The sequence below is a fragment of the Malaclemys terrapin genome, chromosome 2 (genome assembly GCF_027887155.1).
Source record: "Malaclemys terrapin pileata isolate rMalTer1 chromosome 2, rMalTer1.hap1, whole genome shotgun sequence".
Classification (NCBI taxonomy): Eukaryota; Metazoa; Chordata; order Testudines; family Emydidae; genus Malaclemys; species Malaclemys terrapin.
The window spans coordinates 246,745,681-246,768,357 of NC_071506.1; the positions used below are offsets into that span (position 1 = coordinate 246,745,681).

Here is a 22,677-nt window from a genome sequence, read left to right on the forward strand (position 1 = left end):
CTACAGCAACAGAAGAACCCCTTCCACCACTGTAATAAGCGTCTACATTACAGTAGTGCAGCTACAGCGTTTTTAGGGCACATATACGCTTAATATCGACTTTACTCTACTCTTATCATTGAAATCAATGGGAGCAAACTCCTGTTGACAGGGTGGCAGAGTTATTAATACTTTGGAAACCACTGAATTTCGTACCTCCAGGAGTCTTAATTCTCAACCCTACTATTGCTTTAAACAGGGTTTTTGCTACCATTACCTATAATAGGTGTTACAGGAAGCACCGCTGACAATTCAGTAAGTTACTGAGTACTTAACAGACCACAGCAGTAGGGAGTAGTATGTTGGAGATGTCAGGCCAAATTCAGCCCTGGCATAAACAAGATCAATTCAATAAACTCATGATAGAATTTAATATGCATTTTAGATTAAATGTAAAGCCAAGGTCCTGATCACCGGCAATCACAGAAGAGCCATGGAACCATTCATAGGAGCATTTACCCAAGCAGCTAAGGCAAACTACAACTCATTGATTTTTAAGATTAATATTACTATGTTAACTAGAAATGTTTGATTATTTCCTAGCAGTAGTCCTACAACCAAAGACAGGTGGGCAAACCCCTCCATGGAGGCCCCCCGGCAGTCAATTGGGATTCATCCATGCAAATCCATTTGCAGAATCACAGCTTTGTTTGCTACTATTGATATTTGGTGAACACTGTGGGTGTTGCAGGTTATTTTTCATTAATATGGGGGTCCATGGTACAAAGCTCAGCAATACCCTTTTAATTAGGCCAATGCAACAGAAAAATTCATATACAGAAATTTCATTTCCAGAACATAGCAGTGAGAAATCATGAGCAATTCACTTTTTATAAAAGCAGTAATTTTAAGTAACACAGAAAATCATGGTCATTTTTACATTGCAGTTTAGCCTACTGATGAGTTCATAAAGTTATGAGATGCACAATCAGGCCTTAAGTCAACTGGCCCCCTGAAATCAATGGACTCACATGAGCAGAGACTGGCTCCTGTAAATAAGAGTTTACAAAGCCACTTTGACCCTGATTCAGTGACTAACAAAACACATTAATCGTTCTCATTGAAATCAAGCCGTTCCACTGGAAACCCTCCAAATTGAAATCAGCGGTACTACACATATATATTTATGAACCTGACTAAATTGGAGTTTTATCTTTAATCGTGTGTTTAGACAGTGATACTCTGAAGGAAAGAGAAAAATGTAAGAAACTAAACTACTTCCCTGATCCCAACAGGTTCCGAGCACCTACAGCTTCTATTAAAGTTGATGGGAGTCAAAAGTGTAGATGCTTAGCATTTTGCAGATTCAAAGCTGCTGAGTGTATTTCAGAAATTAAAACTAAGTTATTAACTTAATAAAGTGAGCAGGAAGAACCAACTCAAGTTGGGCTCAAGATGTGGCTTTTGTAAAAACATTCTTTTACAAGATCTGTAAGTGTCAAGTAGCCCAAACGGCAGGTTTGGACAATATTTAGTAGTTTCAAATTCAGAGACGCATTATCTAGTCTGAAAACATTGTTCATCTGGGTGTATACCCTATATCAGTGTGCCCATTAAAACACAAAGTTTGGATATATTTCAAATTCTGTTTTACCTGAAACTGTCAGGTGGAGTGTGGTAAGCAGGAAAATGGATAAAAAAGCAAACTAAATGTTCATGACATTTTCTGAAACTAAGCTCTAGTTCCTTGCTTACTTCTGCCTAAAAACAACAGGAATATTTACATTAATTTGAAACTATGCCAGAATGGTCCTGTGGGTAGGACACTGAACTAGGACTCAGGAGACCCAAGTTCTACTCCTGGCTCTGCCCATGGCCTGCTTTGTGGCCTTGAGCAAGTCCTATCACCTCTCCTCCTCTATTTACCCTCCTCCCCCCCATCTTGCCTATTATGGGCTTGTCCACACTTACAGAGCCACCCTGTAATGCTTAGTGAAGATGACACTTATGCTGAGAGGAGAAGCCCTCCCTTTGACATAGCTCTGTCTATACCAGGGCTTAGATCAGCGTAACTGCATCATTCAGGGATGTGGATTTTCCACACCCCCTGAGCGACCTAGTTATACCAACATAAGTACGTAGTTTAGACCAAGCCTCAGTCTATGTGTACACTACAAATTACTACCTACATTGCTTGGGGATGTGAATAATCCACATCCCTGAGCAATGCAAGTTATATTGCCCTAAACACCAGTACATACAATCAACCTGTGGAACTCTTTGCCAGAGGATGTTGTGAAGGCCAAGACTATAACAGGGTTCAAAAAAGAACTAGATAAATTCATGGAGGATAGGTCCATCAATGGCTATTAGCCAGGATGAACACGGACGGTGTCCCTAACCTCTGTTTGCCAGAAGCTGAGAATGAATGACAGGAAATAGGTCACTTGATGATTACCTGTTCATTCCCTCTGGGGCACCTGGCATTGGCCACTGTCAGAAGACAGGATACTGGGCTAGATGGACCTTTGGTCTGACCCAGTATGGCCATTCTTATGACAGCACTATATTAGTGGGAGATCTCCTGCTGCCACAGCCACCATCTCTATGGAGGCAGGAGTTATTAAGCAGATGAGAGAGAGCTCTCCCATTTGGCTTAGAACATCTTCACCAGAAACTCAGTCTACAGCAGGGGTCTCAAACACACGGACCGTGGGGTTATTTTCTGCGGCCCACAAGCTCCTCGCAGCCCCCAGCGTTTACCTAGAGCGGCTCCAGCCCGACACGCACCGGGAGCGGGCTCCCTGCCTGCCTGCCCTGCCCCCACGCCACTCCAGGAAGCGACCGGAACCTGGGGAAGGGAGGGGGCACAAGAGTCTGTGTGTTGCTGTTGCTTCAGGCAGCACCCCCAGCAGCTCCCATTGGCCGGGAACAGGGAACTGTGCCAATAGGAGCTGCTGGGGGTGCTGCCTGAAGCAACAGCAACACACAGACTCTTGTGCCCCCCCCTTTCCCCAGGTTCCAGCCGCTTCCCGGAGCGGCGCAGGGAGCCTGCCCTGCCCAGGGTGCGTGCCGGACCAGAGCCCGCCCCCTGAACCCCTCTTGCATCCCAACCCCCTGCCACACCCCAACCCCCTGAATCCCCTGCTGCTCCCCTCCTGCACCCCAACCCCCTGTCATACCCTGCACCCCAACCTCCTGCCTTGAACCCCCACCACACCCCTCCTGTACCCCCAGGGGGCAGAGTTGGGGTGGGGTTTCAGGGAAGGGGTTAGAATGGGGGCAGGGGCGGGGCCTCATGAAAGGCGTGGAGTGGGGACAGGCCGAGGGCAGCAGGGGGGAGGGGTCAGTAATGCAGCCCTCAGGCCAATGTACTAGTCCTCATGTGGCCCTCATGGTCATTTGAGTTTGAGACCCCCGGTCTTCAGTGATCACAATTAAGCCCCAATCAACTGATGTACCTTGGTGTCAGCATAATAAAAATAGCCAGATATATTTATAAACAGTGTTTGGAAGGAACCAAACTAGTGCAGTGCTGAGGAAATGAAATGGACTGAGAATTACAGTGAAACTGACAACTTATTTTCAGTGTCAAAGCTGAAATGTAACAGTCTGAACAGCAAAAGGCCAAGTTCATCCTAACAGAGACAGATAAGGAAGTTGTTTGAATGTTCTTCCTACGGAAAGGGCCTCTTTGAAAGCCAGCCTCCTGCCTCTATCACAGATTTCAGAGACTGCTGCTGGCTGGGAGGGTGGCAACTCATCTGATCAGCGACGGGGGTCCTGGCGGATACCCTCGAGATACCTACACAGGCCAGAGACGTCCAGCATGTTAGAGATGCCCCGGTCACACATGTCCACCTCGGGCTGGTTCTTCTCCCTACTCTCCTCCACGATCTTCTTCAGGGACTTGGACATGGCCTGGGTCAAAACACAAATAACTGCTCGTGACGGGGCTGCGCCCACTCACCCACCGAGCTGGAAGTCAAGGGGCTGGGGGGACAGAGACCCGCCGAGATGCGACACGAGGGCGCCCCGGCCGCGGGAGGCTCCGGGCTGCAGATCTGACCTCAGCCAAGGTAGCGTGTCCGGGGCAAGGGGGTGGCCGCCCCCCCAAAGCTACAAGCGCCCGGGGCAGCGGGGCGACCCTACTCAGGGCGGCCCGGAGCGGCAGGGGAACGGGACACCCGTGCCCTGAGGGACGCACGCCACAGGGGCGCCCGGGCCGGAAAGCGGAGCCGCTCCGGGATCCCCGAGACCACTCACCGGTGGGTGCTGCGGGCGGGGCCGTGCGGCGCGGGCAGGAGAACGCGGAGTCGACAGGGGACACTCACTGCCCGGGACACGCCCTGCTAAGATACCGCCCACTGCCCCGCCCCCAAGCGCACGCTCCGCGCACGCAGGCGCACTAGCCCCCAGTTGACCGGGGCAGCGGAAAGCTCTCATCCCCAAATAAGGCGAATCGCTCCGGGGCCCGCTCCACCCCCACTTGGAATGTGCAGCTCCCGGGTGGCCAATCAGGGCCGGGCATCCCGTCAGCCAGCCAATGGCCGGGGCCGGGGTACGAGCGGCGCGCGGTGTGCTGTGTGGCCGCGGGAAGGGAGTTTCCTAACCTGTTCGGCGCGCGCTCAGTGCTGGGAGGGAGGGGGAGCGGTGTAGGCGGCTGCTGCAAGGCTGCGCCCTGCTCACTTGCCTCTTGGCATCCGCCCCCAGCGCAGCAATGGGGCGGCGGGGGCAACGAGAGGGGATGGGAGGCAAAGTCGGATCTGAGGTCTGCTAGCTAGCTGGAGCCCTGTGGCAAGCTGCGCCTCCCGTGTCGGTTGGTGCTCGCTCGCACAACCATAAGTTTGAGTAAACTTCTAAACAGCTGTTCCAGAGCCACGTGGCAAGAAACTTTCCCATTAGTTCGGAGTATTTGGTTTATTTACGTCTGGATTTAAAATAAGCCCGATGAAACAAGTGAGGGAAGATGTGTTTAGGGAAGGGCCAGCACCAATTTGCCTCACAAATACTTTCTAGCTTTTGATCAAATAGATTGAAGAACCATTCTGAAGTGTCCATTTGCTTTTGGGGAGGGAATAATTTTAAAGGATTTGCTCTGCATGTAAATAATTTTGATCTTGTGACGGGTTGGATCACAGAAACCCCCTTGGGAGCTGCCACCCGATGTGCCAAGACTACCCCTGCTCCTGTTTTCCCTGCCAGCTCAGGACTCCAGCACCCTGTCTTGCTGAGCCAGATACTCCAGTCTGCTGCAACACAGACCCAGGGTCTGAATCACTTGTCCCAAAGCTGCAAGTTTACCTGAAAACAGCTTACAGAAGTGTGCTTGTGTTTAGCACTCAGATGCCCAACTCCCAATGGGGTCTAAACCCAAATAAATCCATTTTACCCTGCATAAAGCTTATGCAGGGCAAACTCATAAATTGTTCGCCCTCTATATGCACAGTTGTTTGCTCCCCCAGGTATTAATACATACTCTGAGTAAATTACTAAATAAAAAGTGATTTTATTAAATACAGACAGTAGGATTTAAGTGGTTCCAAGTAGTAACAGACAGAACAAAGTAAGTCACCAAGCAAAATAAAATAAAATGCGCAAATCTATGCCTAATCAAACTGAATACAGATAATCTCACCCTCAGAGATGCTTCAGTAAGTTTTTTCTCAGACTGGACACCTTCCAGGCCTGGGCACAATTCTTTTCCCTGGTACAGCTCTTGTTCCAGCTCAGGTGATAGCTAGGGGATTCTTCATGATGGTTCCTCTCTCCCCTTTGTTTTCTTCCACCCCTTTATACATCTTTTGCATAAGGCGGGAACCCTTTGTCCCTCTGGGTCTCCACCCCCCCTCACTGGAAAAGCACCAGGTTAAAGATGGATTCCAGTTCAGGTGACATGATCACATGTCACTGCAAGACTTCATTGCTCACTTGCCATCACACACATATATAGGAAGTGTGACGAACTGGGACTGTTCTTACTGTGGTCTGTGAATGCTGACAGGGGAGTGTGGCTAGGATAGTCTGCATTGGGGGATGGGAGACTGACCGAGGGAGAATACCTGAGCATGTAAGGTGAGAACCCAGGAAGGGGTTGGAGGCCAGGTGACACCTTGGCCCGGGAAACTGAACAAAGGCTGTGGGAGGGGTCGCTGAAGGCAGAGTGTTGGAAGCTGGCTGATGAGATGGCTCTGACCTCCCAAGGGGGGCTGGGATGTCCTGGGACCCGAAGATGGACCTAACTGAGGGGAGTCCTGTTGTCTGTGCCTGCAAGACCTGTCTTGGACTGTATTCCTGTCATCTAAGTAAACCTTCTGCTTTACTGGCTGGCTGAGAGTCATGGTGAATCGCAGGAAGCCGGGGGTGCAGGGCCCTGAGTTCCCCCACACTCCGTGACAGGAAGACTCACAGGTAAAGACAGCCATTTGCAGACAATGGGAGTCATCAAGATTCCAAACCATCATTGATGGCCCACACTTTACATAATTACAATAAGCCCTCAGAGTTATATTTTATATTTCTAGTTTTAGATACAAGAGTGGTACATTTATACAAATTGGATGATCACACTCAGTAGATTATAAGCTTTGTAATGATGCCTTACAAGAGACCTTTTGCATGAAGCATATCCCAGTTACGTTATATTCACTTTTTACCATATTTTTCTAAAGCTATCCCAGTTACATTATATTCACTTATTATCATGTTTTTATAAAACCATATAGACTACACAACGTCACAGATCTGTTCTTTGCCACATAGACATGCAACATAATGCAACTGAGCAATTTTGGTCTTATTTATTATCTATTCTTAGGATAGAATCATAGAATATCAGGGTTGGAAGGGACCTCAAGAGGTCATCTAGTCCAACCCCCTGCTCAAAGCAGGACCAATTCCCAACTAAATCATCCCAGCCAGGGTTTTGTGAAGCCGGGCCTTAAAAACCTCCAAGGAAGGAGACTCCACCACCTCCCTAGGTAACGCATTCCAGTGTTTCACCACCCTCCTAGTGAAATAGTTTTTCCTAATATCCAACCTGGACCTCCCCCACTGCAACTTGAGACCATTGCTCCTTGTTCTGTCATCTGCCACCACTGAGAACAGCCGAGCTCCATCCTCTTTGGAACCCCCCCTCAGGTAGTTGAAAGCAGCTATCAAATCCCCCCTCATTCTTCTCTTCTGGAGACTAAACAATCCCAGTTCCCTCAGCCTCTCCTCATAAGTCATGTGCTCCAGACCCCTAATCATTTTTGTTGCCCTCCGTTGGACTCTTTCCAATTTTTCCACATCCTTCTTGTAGTGTGGGGCCCAAAACTGGACACAGTATTCCAGATGAGGCCTCACCAATGTTGAATAAAGGGGAACGATTACGTTCCTCGATCTGCTGGCAATGCCCCTACTTATACAGCCCAAAATGCCGTTAGCCTTCTTGGCAACAAGAGCACACTGTTGACTCATATCCAGCTTCTCGTCCACTGTGACCCCTAGGTCCTTTTCTGCAGAACTGCTACCTAGCCATTCGGTCCCTAGTCTGTAGCAGTGCATGGGATTCTTCCGTCCTAAGTGCAGGACTCTACACTTGTCCTTGTTCAACCTCATCAGGTTTTTTTTGGCCCAATCCTCTAATTTGTCTAGGTCCCTCTGTATCCGATCCTTACCCTCTAGTGTATCTACCACGCCTCCTAGTTTAGTGTCATCTGCAAACTTGCTGAGAGTGCAGTCCACACCATCCTCCAGATCATTAATAAAGATATTAAACAAAACCGGCCCCAGGACCGACCCTTGGGGCACTCCACTTGAAACCGGCTGCCAACTAGACATGGAGCCATTGATCACTACCCGTTGAGCCCGACGATCTAGCCAGCTTTCTATCCACCTTACAGTCCATTCATCCAGCCCATACTTCTTTAACTTGGCGGCAAGAATACTGTGGGAGACCGTATCAAAAGCTTTGCTAAAGTCAAGGAATAACACATCCACTGCTTTCCCCTCATCCTCAGAGCCAGTTATCTCATCATAGAAGGCAATTAGGTTAGTCAGGCACGACTTCCCCTTCGTGAATCCATGCTGACTGTTCCTGATCACTTTTCTCTCCTCTAAATGTTTCATAATTGATTCCTTGAGGACCTGCTCCATGATTTTTCCAGGGACTGAGGTGAGGCTGACTGGCCTGTAGTTCCCCGGATCCTTCTTCTTCCCTTTTTTAAAGATGGGCACTACATTAGCCTTTTTCCAGTCATCTGGGACCTCCCTCGATCGCCATGAGTTTTCAAAAATAATGGCTAATGGCTCTGCAATCTCACCCGCCAACTCCTTTAGCACCCTCGGATGCAGCGCATCTGGCCCCATGGACTTGTGCACATCCAGTTTTTCTAAATAGTCCCGAACCACTTCTTTCTCCACAGAGGGCTGGTCACCTTCTCCCCATACTGTACTGCCCAGTGCAGCAATCTGGGAGCTGACCTTGTTCGTGAAGACAGAGCCAAAAAAATCATTGAGTACATTAGCTTTTTCCACATCCTCAGTCACTAGGTTGCCTCCCTCATTCAGTAAGGGGCCCACACTTTCCTTGATTTTCTTCTTGTTGCTAACATACCCGAAGAAACCCTTCTTGTTACTCTTAACATCTCTTGCTAACTGCAACTCCAAGTGTGATTTGGCCTTCCTGATTTCACTCCTGCATACCTGAGCAATATTTTTATACTCCTCCCTGGTCATTTGTCCAATCTTCCACTTCTTGTAAGGATATATCTGCATCTAGTTGGAAGATGGAATAAAACTGAAGTACATAGTATGAAATTAGCAATGCTTTTTTGGACTAAGTCTCTGTGTGCCTCAGTTTCCACTTTGTGTTGCAATGTTACCTAGGGAGTGGAAAAGGGCTGTTTACTCTCTGAGCAGGCAAAGAGACATAGATATGAGTGTTGCGTAGCTGTCTGGATCTTGGTCCCCATATGAATGGAGCCTCTGAGAAGACTGTGGTAAATCCAAGTGCCTGACTGATACCTAGCTACCAAGGACCCAGAGGGATATGGACTTTCCTGCCTTTCCTTAGAAAAGCTGAGCATCAATCCCCCTGCTCAAGATCAAAGGACTGGGGAGGTGTGAGGATAAGCCTTGGCTTTTGGAGGCAGTCAGGGCTCTGATGACCAAGGAGGTCAGATGGTCAGAGAGACAGAGCTTGAACAATGGAGTTCACTACAGCTTGGCTGGGCACTGCAACTACCCAGAATGGACTGTGCTTTAACCTTCATTCCTCTATGCCAGTGGCTCTAACCTTTTCAGACTACTGTACCCCTTTCAGGAAGTTGATTAGTCTTGCATACCTCCAAGTTTCACCTCACTTAAAAACTACTTGCTTACAAAATCAGATATAAAAATACAAAAGTGTCACTGCACACTATTAAAAATTGCTTACTTTCTCATTTTTATCATAGAATTATAAAATAAACCAATTGGAATATAACTATTGTACTTACATTTCAGTGTATAGTATATAGAGCAGCATAAACAAGTCATTGTCCATATGAAATTTTAGTTTGTACTCACTTCCCTAGTGCTTTTTATGTAGCTTGTTGTAAAACTAGGCAAATACCTAAATGAGTTGATGTACCCTCTGGATGCTCTCTGCATACCTGCAGGGGTATACGTACCCCTGATTGAGAACCACTGCTCTATGCTCACCCAAGGACTTCCTAAGATGTGTTCCAGATGACTAATAAACCCTGCTGTTTTACAACGCTGTATGAATGTCACTGCAAATCCTGGTGACGTGCACTAGTCCCTGAAGAGTGTACAAATGTTCAGTAGGGGTCTTGTCAAGGTGTCACCCCCACTCTGAACTTTAGGGTACAGATGTGGGGATCTGCATGAGATAACCCCTAAGCTTATTTACCAGCTTAGATCTAGTAGCTGCCACCACCAAACGGTTTAAACAAACGTTTATGGGAGAGTCATTTGGAAACTGTCTTCCCCGCCAAATATTTCCCCAGTCTTTATCCCCCTTTTCCTGGCAGGATTGGGACAGATTCACCTCCCACTAATTCCCGGTGAGCCCAGATCCAAAAAACCCTTGGATCTTAAAACAAGGAAAAAATAATCTAGTTCTTAAAAGAAGACTTTTAATTAAAGAAAAAAAAGGTGAAAGGAATACCTCTGTGAGATTAGCATGCAAGGAAATCTCGCAGACAACAGATTCAAAACACAGAGTATTTCCCTTGGGGCAAAACCTTAAAGTTACACAAAAGAAACCCAATTTGATTCTCCCTCTTATGCAAAAGAAGTCACAAAAGAAAATAAAAATAATCTAATACATTCCTTCTCTAAATACTTACTACTTTTAAAAAATGTTAGATGGCTGATTCCTGGATCCTTCACTCTGGCACAAAATTTACTGAACAGACAAAGGACTTTTTCCCTCCTCCCTCTTTGAAAACATCTTGTCCCCCATTGGTTCCTCTGGTCAGGTGTCAGCTAGGCTATGTGAACTTCTTAACCCTTTACAGGTAAAAGAGGAATTAGCCCTTAACTGTCTGTTTATGACAGGTCTGTCTCAGTTGGACTTGCTGAATGGCGCTAACAGTGTGAAGCAGGAGTGGTGCAGGCACAGAGGTCTAGTCTAAGGAGGCAGAGAAGCCACAGGGCATACCCTGGAGAAAGTCAGGCACATGGAAGGGCTTTCTTCTAGAGCAGGGGTGGGCAAACTTTTTGGCCCAAGGGCCTCATCGGGGTTGCAAAACTGTATGGAGGGCTGGGTAGGGAAGGCTGTGCCTCCCCGAACAGCCTGGCCCCCGACCCCTATCCGACCCCCTCCCACTTCCTGCCCCCTGGCTGTCCCTCTCAGAACCCCTGACCGATCCAACCCCCCCATTCCTTGTCCCCTAACCGCCCCCTCCTGGGACTCCCCACCCCTAACCACCCCCAAGACCCCACCCCTATCCAACCCCCTGTGCCCTGACTGCCCTGACCCCTATCCCCCCCACCCCGACAGGCCCCCCCTCAGGATTCCCCCCCCCATGTTGCCCATCCCCTGACCCCCATCCACACCCCTGCCCCCTGACAGGTTTGGTTTTCTTTGTGTTGTGCTGCACAGTAATTTTCAATAAGCACTTTACATTGCTCTGTACCTTCAGAGATGGAAACATTGCTCAGTAACAGCTTTTTTCTTTAAAGTTCTCTTCCTTAATCTGCAGTGGTATTTTTGTTGTGGTTTCTAATGTTAGAGGAGAGCACTGTTGTTGTTTTTCTACCAGGACTGATAATTTATTCTGATTTTAGATCCTCATTATTTTTGTCAGCGACAGTTGCTTTAGAGCAAATGAACCTTGTACCAAAAACTATATTGAACAGCTCATGTGCGCTTTTCTGGAACTTTTATTTTTTCAAAGGAAATTGTGCATTTTATTTAATTATAAATAAAATCAGGCAAAATTACAAAACTATTGTGCTATTTTTAAAGTGGAACAAACTTCAAATCTGACTGGAAAAAGTCAGCTATGCCTAGTTTATTTTATAAGTTTCTTGTCATCCCATATAATTCTCTTCTTTTTTTCACCAAGGCTCACTGATTTGTAGAGTTTATTTCAAGTGAACAAATCCAGGGCACTATCAAAGTCGTTCTCTAGATCAGAAAAATGCATAATGTGAGAAACTGTTAATTAGTACAATGTTAAACATGATTTTGTCCTAATTGTTTACAAGGACTTTCATGTTTAGACATGTGTTTGCGGTTGTGGTAACTGTAGGGGGTGGGGGCCAAAGGCCAAGGCTAGAAAATATAGGGTCATCTTCTGGCCTGAGATTCCCATTTTTACACCAGGTCAGACAGCCCATCTCCCTCATCACATGGAAAACTTTCAAAAATGTATTTTAACGAACTGGTCAGCTTAACAGCTTTTCTCCTCTTTATTTTCTGTGTGACTGTGTAGTTATGAATTGAGAATTTTCTAATGTTGGCAAGACCCATAACCAAGGGTAGATGACTTAAATTTCCCCTTACAGATCTGCACATTGGCCTTACTTGCCAGTCCATTCCAGAGATTCTTAATGAATATTGGATTGTGACAAAGTGTGTGGGAGTTATATGATGTGAACCAGCAGCCGCTAGATACTATACTGAAACCATTTTTCACTTGTGACTGAAGCAGGCAATTGGACTCAGAGAGAACTTTGAACTTGGAGAAGTAGGGAGCTGTTTGCCTGCCCTTCTGGTCACAGAGACCAAAACAATTGTAGTCAACATTGAAAGACTATTCCTCTGTATGTCCTTTTCTGAAGTTATGTTTATTGAACAAGTTGTCTGAGAAATCAGAGTTACTGCTACATCATTTAGTTTCTATATTTTGCTTATAAATAATCTGTTTTAATTTTAAAATAGATTTGAGAAGCTTCAAGAGGTTAATATCTCAATGAAAATTATGAGAATTATAACGGTATGCAAAGTCTAAGGCCTCGATTCTGCAGCCACTTAGACACATGGTCAATTTTAATCATGTGAGTAATCCCATGGACTTCAATGGGACTACTCAAGTGCATAAAATTAAGCATATGCTTAAGTGCTTTGCTGGATCAAGGTCTTAAATAAAATGGATAGTTTTTGAAAGTACTCAGTCCTGTGAGTTCAATAGATCTACCAACATAAGTAAAGTTACTCATGTAAATATTTACAAGATGGAGACTGTTTCTGAAAAAGATTAGCTTTATCTAAACGTACTTGAAATGATGGCTGGGGTTTTCGTAGCTGATTAATTAATTACAGTTATGTGTCTAAATCCCCTAATCAGATTTGAAAGTATTTTTTTCATTTGAGATTATTTTCCTAGCACCTCAGATGCAGTATATTTTGTGTTCATCTTTTCTGTGCAACAATTTTTTTATGACAGTAAGTTACAAATCATATTTTTATACATATTTTTAGAAAATTACTTGCTTAGAGAACATTTATTTCTAATCTTATAGCATATATTTTTTAAATCATATTATATTTTAAATACTAACATCCAGCACATTTTCACAGTTGTGTGTAAAGAAGCAGACATTCTTTTAAATATAAAAGGAGCTCAAATTTGTTTGAAATAATTCTAAATGCACAACTATATTTACAGTAATTTACTTTTATTATAGTGATCACAGTCATATCTCAAACAGTCACTTTATGCCCTAATGTCTCTGCAACATAGCTAAGTACTGAGGGACTGTACTTCCTTGGAATAATGGTTCTAGCTGGTCCAAGTTAACTGGAAGCCTGATGGTAAAGTTGCATATTCAGCATGGAATTTTATGAAGACTTGATGTGATGTAGCAGTAAATGAAGCAATGTTTGTATCCTAAAGAGAAAAAGAATATTAAAAAACCAATTCACATCTTTAAACATTACCCTCTGACAATATAATTAAGTATAAGCAGAGCTCCCCATTTATCCATTAAAAAAGCCACATGTGGTTTAAAAACTGTGGTCCCAATTTTCAGTTCATTCATTGCTGCACTTGGCACTGGAGCATAGCAGGTGGATTTTGCTCACAGGCTGTTACCAGCATCATTTGGAACACAAACAAAGCAGATGAGTTCTGAGAAAAAAAAGTCTTGATGCAGCCCAGTAGATGTCACTATAATGTCTCCATTTGAAAAGACTAGAGGACTTCCTAATAGAATGCAACAGAAGCCCAGTTTATTCAGCTTTATTTATTGTCTATATTGTCACGGAGTCCCCGGGCGATGCTCTGGAACTGCTCCCCACAAAGCCAGTCAGGACTTTGGGGAGCCTCCTCTCCCTTGGAGCATACTGTCTTCAGGGCAAGAAGCTCACACGGCTTCACCTTCCTGGGTCTGACCTTGGAGCATTCAGTATATGCCCCTCCGTGCGCTTCCCACAGCGAGTCCGCCCAGGCGGGGTCCTGGGGAAACCAGAGGGTCCTGCACGCACCCCCACTTCACAGTCAGGCGTGACTCTCAGCCAGCCAGTAAAACAGAGGTTTATTAGATTACAGGAACACGGTCTAAAACAGAGCTTGTAGATCCAGAGAACAGGACCCCTCAGCTGGGTCCATTCTGGGGCCCAGCAAGCCAGACAACCCCATCTGCCCTCACTCCCTGTCCCCAGCCAGCTCCAAACTGAAAACCCCTCCAGCCCCTCCTTTCTGGCCTTTGTCTCTTTCCCGGGCCAGGAGGTCACCTGATTACTTTGTTCACCTTTAGCTATTCCCTTGTAAGGGGGAAGGGCCACAGCCATTTGTTGCTAGGAGACAGAGTGCCAGCCATTTATGCACACTGGCCTTTATCCCACCACCTAGAGACTTAAGAAATGCATAGGGGAAACTGAGAAACCCACACAGTATTCAGAGGAAACATTAAGAACAGTCCCACTTCATCACACATATATAATTGCTTTCAGAGTTAGGTAAGCAATTTTAAATATCAAATGAGTAACAATTACTTTTAAAGAATGACTACAACAAAATAAAGAATACATACCATCCCACAGTACGGTCCAGTCGGTGGATAGCTAGCATCTGGCCCATTGTAAAGTATCAGGTAGCTCCTAGTACAGTCACCTGGGTCATCAATGCTGATGAGAACAAAGTTAACTGTAACAATTCGTCCCTTGGGAGCAATAATGATCCATTCACAATCAGTATTGTTCTGGTAAGTTGCAGGATAGTCAGGGCTGGCAAATGAACCAGTGTTTCCATATAAGGTTCCTCCACATCCTGGAAACAGAGAGTATTCATTAATTCTAAATGTTTATTTCTACATAATACTGTACAAAGCAGTTGCTTTATACCAATATTTGTATAGGTTCTTTTCCATGGTGTTAGCACTCAGGGATGCTGGGAGATAGCATGATCTGGAAGAATGGAAGAACAGGAGTACTTGTGGCACCTTAGAGACTAACAAATTTATTAGAGCATAAGCTTTCGGATGCATAAGAAGTGGGCTGTAGTCCACGAAAGCTTATGCTCTAATAAATTTGTTAGTCTCTAAGGTGCCACAAGTACTCCTGTTCTTCTTTTTGCGGATACAGACTAACACGGCTGTTACTCTGAAACCTGGAAGAATGGAGAGAGACAAGATGTGTGACGTAATATCTTTTATTGGAGCAACTTCTATTGGTGATGGAGACAAGCTTTCAAGCTTACTCAGAGCTCTTCTTCTGGTTTGGGAAATGTACTCAGACTGTCACAGCTAAACAAGGTGGAACAGATTGTTTAGCATAAGTAGTTAACATATTTCAAGGGACCATTCAAGGTGAAATGGCCTGTTAACACCTCTACAATCATAGGGAAGAAAGTGTGGGGAAGCAGCTGTGGTAGGGTTGTTAGTGGGTTATAGATTGTTATAATAAGCCATAAATGGAGTGTCTCTATTCAGTCCATGATTTTCAGTGTCTATCCAAGTTATAAATTTAAGCTCCCAGGCTTGTCTTTTGAAACAGTTGTGCAGGTTTCCTTTGAGGATGAGGACTGATAGGTCAGATATAGAGTGATCACTTTGTGAAAAGTGTTCACCCGCAGATGATGTGGTGTTTTTATCTTTTATCATTTTCCTGTGTGAGTTCATTCAAGAGCATAGTGATTGTCTGGTTTCACCCTCATTGTAACCCATACAGCAGTGGTGGGCAACCTGCAGCCCGCGGCCAGCTCGCGCCGCTTCCCGCAGCTCCCATTGGCCAGGAACGGTAAATCGCAGCCACTGGGAGCTGCAGGCAGCCGTGCCTGTGGACAGTCAATGTAAACAAACTGTCTTACGGCCCACCAGTGTATTAGCCTGACGGGCCGCATGCGGTCCATGGGCCACAGGTTGCCCAGCACCATATAGGGTATCATCAAACAATTACAACCTATACTTGATGGGGTCCCTATCCCAAAAGAAATCTTTCCTGAACCCCCTCCTCTGGCCTTCAAACAACCCACAAACCTCTCCAAGATCATCAGAAGCAAGCTCCCCACAAACCAGGACACACCAAAGCAGCACCAGACCCTGCCAGAATAACAGATGCAAAACCAGCAGACATATCTCCACTGCTACAATGCTCAGCACCCTCCCACACCTTTCAAGATTCTTGGGTCCTACACATGCCTATCACAACAAGTGGTGTTCCTCATCCAGTGCACTAAATGCCCCAATAGCAACTATGTGGGTGAAAGCAGACAATCACTACACACTGGAATGAACTCACACAGGAAAATGATAAAAGGGGGGAGTGAAAGGGGCGGACCAGCTACTTCTCACGCCAGCCCTCTGGTTTGCTGCTCTGTGCAGCGCAACAACCCGCCCTGCCCTCTCTGCTCCCTGCCCAGGCCTGTCTGCCGGGGACAGGGGCCAAGCGAGCTAGAAACGTGCTGAGGGAAGGGGGGCTCTGAGTCACTCGACCCTTGTCCCTGGCCGCTGGTCCTGGGCAGGGAGCAAAAGGGGTGGGGCGGGCTGCTGCCTCCCCAGCCAGGCTCTCTCTCAGGTTGCCACCACGCTGCACAGAGGCAGTGGGAGCAGTCAGCTTCAGCCACATGCAAAGTGGCTCCCTCCCACTGCCAGGGAGAGTAGCCGAACGTGCAAAGACAGATCCCCTACCCCCACCCCCGCAGGTAACTCTGGTGGAGCGGGGAGAGTGCAGCGGCTCCGGGTTGGGCACAGAGCAGGGAGGTCACTGGGCAGAGGAGACACATGGGGCGGTCATGTGTCCTCTCCTTTAGATTGTGCCGCTCCCAGTATCGGGAGGCACAAGTCATCTATGGGCCATAATCTGGTCAATGGGGAGTTTCACCTAAAACTGATGGCATTAAATGACCTATTTATTTGGCTGATTTGACACAGAATAACCTAAAATGAAAAAGATGGTATTCAATGGTATTCAATTTTCCCAGCTCCCTAAAATATTTGACGTAATCTAAGGCTAGTCTGGATAATGTTTAGTTTAACCTCTTGTTCGCTGAATTAAAAATGCTGTGCCTTTCAACCTTCAGACCTATTATTCTGTACAAGTGCTAGCTGTGATTACCAAGTTATCACTGCCTTACCAGTTGGTGATGAAGTCCAAGTGATCTCAAATCCATCGCGAGCAACTAAAATGTCACTCTTGAAACGCAGGTATACAACATGATTTTTAGGGAAGATTGGATTGAGCACAGTGTTTCCGCAATACCTGCCAAGTAGTGGGGAACCCGCATCACTACCATTTCTGACCTTTAAAGGAATACAAACCCATTGTTAACATTTCATTCATTTTCATGATGTACAAGGAAACAAACCACAAGCAGGGAGCAAAGGATTTGTGATTCTTAAGTTTGGCACAACTGAAGTTTCATTGGGAATATTCACTACATGTATTTTTCTATCTTGCTGCAAGTTGCTGCTCAGAAGGGAGAGAAGGCAGTTAACCAGTCTCTCTGGGCTTTCTAAATGATTGCACAGAACAAATACGGCCAACAATTTTAAGCTAAACTTTATGGTATAGTACATTTTCCTTTTAATGAGAGTTGGTTGCGTAAGGCCTAAGCTTTATATTTAAAATATACCCCTATATGTTTTGCTCCTGTTGAGGAATTTTAATATCCCAGATATCTGAAAACTGCCTCTTTATCCTGCTAGACTGAAGGCAGAGATGGGGTCATACTACAGAGTTCAAACCCATCTCTAGAAGAGGGTGAAGGAAGGAGTGTAACAAAGGAGAAAGGAAGACTAGATCCTTCCACAAAATAAACTTCTGATTTCTGGCATCTGAACAATTTACATCAGAAACTTAAGGATATATATGGTAAAACCTTCACCACCCCCAAAAAGAATAAGTAAATGGCTTTATGTGGCTGGTAGGAAACTTTCCCCTCTATCCAGAAAACACCTTTTCAGCTACCCTACATCTTCCACTACAGATCATGTATCTACTATTTTGGTACATTTTTTAAGAGATTTTAGCACATATGTGCTGACTGATCAGCCTGTGAGTCCGTAGATCTGTTTTTCCACAGATGATAACATCAAATGTAAATTACACCATCTTGAAGCTTGCTTAATGCCTAGCAGACAGCGACACCTGGATGAGGAGCAGCAAGCTAGTGATGAAATTATCTAGATGTCTATTTTAGAATTTTATACTGCCATCCATCATCGTAGTATCTGAGCACCTTCAGTGTAAAATTGATAGCAATAGTGAAGTCTCTAATGTCCATTTAGGTAGGGCTTGAGCCAAACCTACTGAAGTAAAAGGAAAGACTCCTGATTTCCATGGGCTATGTATCAAGTGCATAATAGATAATTTCTCAGTACCTCTAAGAAATCCAAAGAACATCGGCTGCTGTCCTCCAAATTGAAAGCATGGAAAAAAAGAGAAATAGTGTGATTCGGAGGAGCTTGTAGAATGATGGTACAATCCAAGTTATTGGGATGGAGACCAGGCCAGCCAGGGCTCTTCAGATAACCAAATGACTGATTATATTCTCGGCTGCAACCTGTGTGGGACCGGGGGAGGAGATGGGGAGGAAGAAAAACAAAACATTTGTAAGCCTTACAAATTTCTGCGTCATTGCTTGTTTACTCTCCATAGTGAACAAAGAATCTGTAGGCATATGCCTTAAAAACTTCTTCAAGGCTTACCTGCAGTCTGATAGGTAAACCTAACTCTGTTATTAATCATGTATTCCTCTGATTTGAAAGTCACAATGGCAGTCCGACCATAAGAATAAAACTCAGGGACTACAAAAGTTTCAGTGCCACAAAATCTATTGACTTGTCCATGGTTACCCTGGAATTAAATAAATATAAGTAACTTACAAATTGCAGTTAAATGGTAATTCCGTTTATCTACCTACCGTTAGGTGATCTTACTGCAATCTGATATGTTGCCATATTAAAATCTGATTAAAAATCTTGTCTTTCAGATCCACTCTTATGCAAAGTAAACTCAGCATCATCAACTCTCTGGATGAACAGTTTATACTCTCACCACACTTTTTTTTTTGTATATTTTACATTAAAAAAAGGAAAAAACCTCAGCTAAACAGGTGTTTAAACCCAAGTTTACATTATACAGTGTTTTGCTTCTGTCTTGCCAGGGCAGCATTTTATAAAGGCATTATGTATCAGGGGGTAGCCCTGTTAGTCTGTATCCACAAAAACAACGAGGAGTCTGGTGGCACCTTAAAGACTAATAGATTTATTTGGGCCTAAGCTTTTGTGGGTAAAAAACCCACTTCTTCAGATGCATGGAGTGAAAATTACAGATACAGGCATAAATATATATTGGCACATGAAGAGAAGGGAGTAACCTTACAAGTGGAGAACCAATGTTGAAGGCCAATTCAGTCAGAGTGGATGTGGTCCACTCCCAATAATTGATGAGGAGGTGTCAATACCAAGAGAGGGAAAATTGCTTTTGTAGTGAGCCAGCCACTCCCACTCCCTATTCAAGCCCAAATTGATGGTATTAAGTTTGCAAATGAATTGTAGCTCTGCAGTTTCTCTTTGAAGTATGTTTTTGAAGTTTTTTTGTTGAAGTATGGCTACTTTTAAATCTGTTATTGAATGTCCAGGGAGATTTAGGTGTTGTCCTACTAGCTTTTGTATGTTATCATTCCTAATGTCTGATTTGTGTCCGTTTATTCTTTTACGTAGCAACTGTCCAGCTTGGCCAATGATTTCACATAGCAGAGGGGCATTGCTGGCACATGATGGCATATATCACATTAGTAGATGTGCAGGTGAATGAGCCTCTGATGGTATGCCTGGTGTAGCTGAGTCCTATGATGGTGTCACTAGAGTAGATATGGGGACAGAGAAGGCAACGGGGTTTGTTACAGGGATTGGTTCCTGGGCTGGTGTTTCTGTGGTGTGGTGTGTAGTTGCTGGTGAGTATTTGCTTCAGGTTGGGGGGCTGTCTGTAAGCAAGGACTGGCCTGCCTCCCAAGGCCTGTGAAAGTGGGGGATTGTTTTCCAGGATAGGTTCTAGACCGTTGATGATGCGCTGAAGAGGGGCTGTACGTGATGGCCAGTGGTGTTCTGTTATTTTCCTTGTTGGGCCTGTCCTGTAGAAGGTGACTACTCAATAACAGATTTAAAAGTAGCCATACTTCAACAAAAAAACTTCAAAAACAGACTTCAAAGAGAATCTGCGGAACTAGAATTAATTTGCAAACCTAACACCATCAATTTGGGCTTGAATGGGGACTGAGAATGGCTGGTTCACTACAAAAGCAATTTTCCCTCTCTTGGTATTGATACCTCCTCATCAATTATTGGGAGTGGACCACATCCACCCTGACTAAATTGGCCTTCAACACTGGTTCTCCACTTGTAAGGTTACTCCCTTCTCTTCATGTGCCAGTATATATTTATGCCTGTATCTGTAATTTTCACTCTATGCATCTGAAGAAGTGGGTTTTTTACCCACGAAAGCTTAGGCACAAATAAATCTGTTAGTCTTTAAGGTGCCACCAGACTCCTCGTTGTTTTTATAAAGGCATTATCTTTGTAATCAGTAGCTAGTTGCGATAGTCCATGTTCTATATGTTCTCAGGTATCAAAATTGCATTTTTGTTACATGTATAAACATTCAAGAAAAACATCCTTTTTTACTATTAAATGTAATGTATCATTTTGTTACAGTATTTTCACAGTGTAAAAATTTGAATTTTAACTGCATTTTGATTATTGATGGTAATAGGTAAACCAATGGAGCTTGGGATGAGGGTTAAAAGCTTATTGTTATATTCCTGACATTATTTTTATGTGTACTTTTTATACAGCTCACACTCTAACATTTCCATAAAAGTAATGTAATATCTAAATATGTTAAAAATTGACCTTCAGCCACCACTAGAGGGCAACCAAAAATTAACAGTTGTTTTAATGCCCAAATTGAAACAACAAAAGAAAGTTTAGTCAAATTTAATACAATGGAAACAAACTGTTTCTTTCTGTGCCTTTTCCATAAACCCCACTATTTGCAAGAATATTTGTTTTTATCATGATTCTTGAATAATATGATATAAAGTCTGTTTATGAAAGCCTGCTGTTGAGCATGGTTTGGTGTAATTATGAGAAGTAACATAGTACTGTACACTGTGAGTGAAATGTTCCATGTGCACAGGATTTGCATAAGGCCACTTATGAGACTTAAGTGATAGTGCATAATGACTTGTATGGGCCCCCTGTATAGGAATGAATTTAATCCAGTATCATTAACACAATGACTCGCAGTACCCCCAAACAGTGATCCTTCTATTGTCTCTGCTCCAAACAAGGTGAGAGCTAGATGGTTGCTACTAACTTTGTTTGACTTTGTTTGAATTGTGCATGTCTTACCATTGTTGGGTCCTGGAACTCTAGATAATTCTGAGAGCAGTCCTGGTTGGCGTGGAGGTGGAATGCCTCTACCACCAGTTTGACTTGCTGCTGTGGCGGGGCATCAATGATCCATGTGCAGACAGTAAATGGTGGATAGGCATTTGGAAAATTAGGTGACATTGTGGTCTGTGGGGTAGAAGTTGCATTATATGTTCCACCACACAATCCTATTGGAAGCAATAACAACTTAATTAATTGTATCTCGATACCACAAGGCGTGTGAAAAAGCTGTCCACCTCAGCAAAACTGCTTAATTGTTTATTGGAATTCGTTATGATTTCACATTGATCTTTTGATGATTCTTTAGATGCAAAGTATAAATAGAAAACTCTGATCACGGTGTCAAGCTACATCTATCAATCTCTGTGCCTGCATATGTTCTACATGCAGAGAAATGTTTGTTTTCCATATTCTCATGATACATATTAACCCTCTATGGTGAATTGTTCTCATTTTGCTCTTGAGCAGTGGTTCTCAAACTATTGTACTGGTGACCCCTTTCACATAGCAAGCCTCTGAGTGTGACCTCCCTTATAAATTAAAAATACTTGTTTATATATTTAACACCATTATAAATGCTGGAGGCAAAGTGGGGTTTGGAATGAAGGCTGACAGCTCACGACCCCTCCATGTAAAACCTCGTGACCCTCTGAGGAGTCCCAACCCCCAGTTTGAGAACCCCTGCTCTTGAGGCTGACAACCATCCTGCAATCAAAAGAGACTGGACTGCAGCTGGAGTCCAGTGATGCTGCTTTTAATTTGGTCATAAGACATTTCACAGAGTTACGCAAAGTGCACCTACCCACTACCTACACATTTCTCTTTGGGGTAAATAAATAAATAAACTAACTAACTAAATAAAATACTTACGATCCACAATGGCGTAGGTAGCATTGAAACCAGCCCTTTGCACAGAACTATCTGTGACAAACTTCACCATCAAGAAGTTATTGGTAGAAAGAAATGGAGCTGGCACGATGGTCCCACAAAATGTGCCAGCTAAATTGGCATTTTCATTATCTCCATCATACAGCTAAAAAGGGAGAAAACACTGGATACCTCACTAATATTTTTGGCACATGTGCTATTAAATATAAACATATTCATAGATTAACAAAAGTCTAGTTCTCTGAACCCTTATTTGACTTTAGAGTTTTAAGACCCTTTCCTCCCATTACAAGAAAGGAAGATGCTCTTGGGCTTTCACTAAAAATTGCTGATTATCATAGTTCACACCTTTAAATAAGCTAATTATCTTAAAAAGTGTGATCTAATTATTTTAGATCCCTAATTCAAGAAAGTAGCCAAAAATTCAAACTTTTTGGTTGGGTGGGGGAGTTCATTTTTTGATGAAAACTCAAAAAG

The 22,677-nt window shown here is 44.2% G+C and overlaps 2 protein-coding genes across 2 annotated transcripts in view; both read right to left on the reverse strand.

Annotated features, from left to right (window-relative positions):
- RSU1 (Ras suppressor protein 1) overlaps nt 1–4,355 on the reverse strand; it is a 187,212-nt gene extending 182,857 nt beyond the window's left edge. The window contains exons 1-2 of the mRNA XM_054020597.1: nt 4,246–4,355; nt 3,789–3,900 (exon numbers count right to left, since the gene is read on the reverse strand). Of these exons, the coding sequence (XP_053876572.1) occupies nt 3,789–3,897 (109 nt within the window). The 5' untranslated portion in view covers nt 3,898–3,900; nt 4,246–4,355. The remainder of the gene's footprint in view (nt 1–3,788; nt 3,901–4,245) is intronic.
- Nucleotides 4,356–12,245: 7,890 nt separating this feature from the next.
- Nucleotides 12,246–22,677, reverse strand: part of CUBN (cubilin) — a 214,628-nt gene continuing 204,196 nt past the window's right edge. Inside the window, exons 61-67 of the mRNA XM_054020596.1 lie at nt 22,183–22,345; nt 21,271–21,479; nt 18,565–18,712; nt 18,238–18,419; nt 16,992–17,157; nt 14,452–14,687; nt 12,246–13,307 (exon numbers count right to left, since the gene is read on the reverse strand). Coding sequence (XP_053876571.1) covers nt 13,200–13,307; nt 14,452–14,687; nt 16,992–17,157; nt 18,238–18,419; nt 18,565–18,712; nt 21,271–21,479; nt 22,183–22,345 — 1,212 coding nt within the window. The 3' untranslated portion in view covers nt 12,246–13,199. The remainder of the gene's footprint in view (nt 13,308–14,451; nt 14,688–16,991; nt 17,158–18,237; nt 18,420–18,564; nt 18,713–21,270; nt 21,480–22,182; nt 22,346–22,677) is intronic.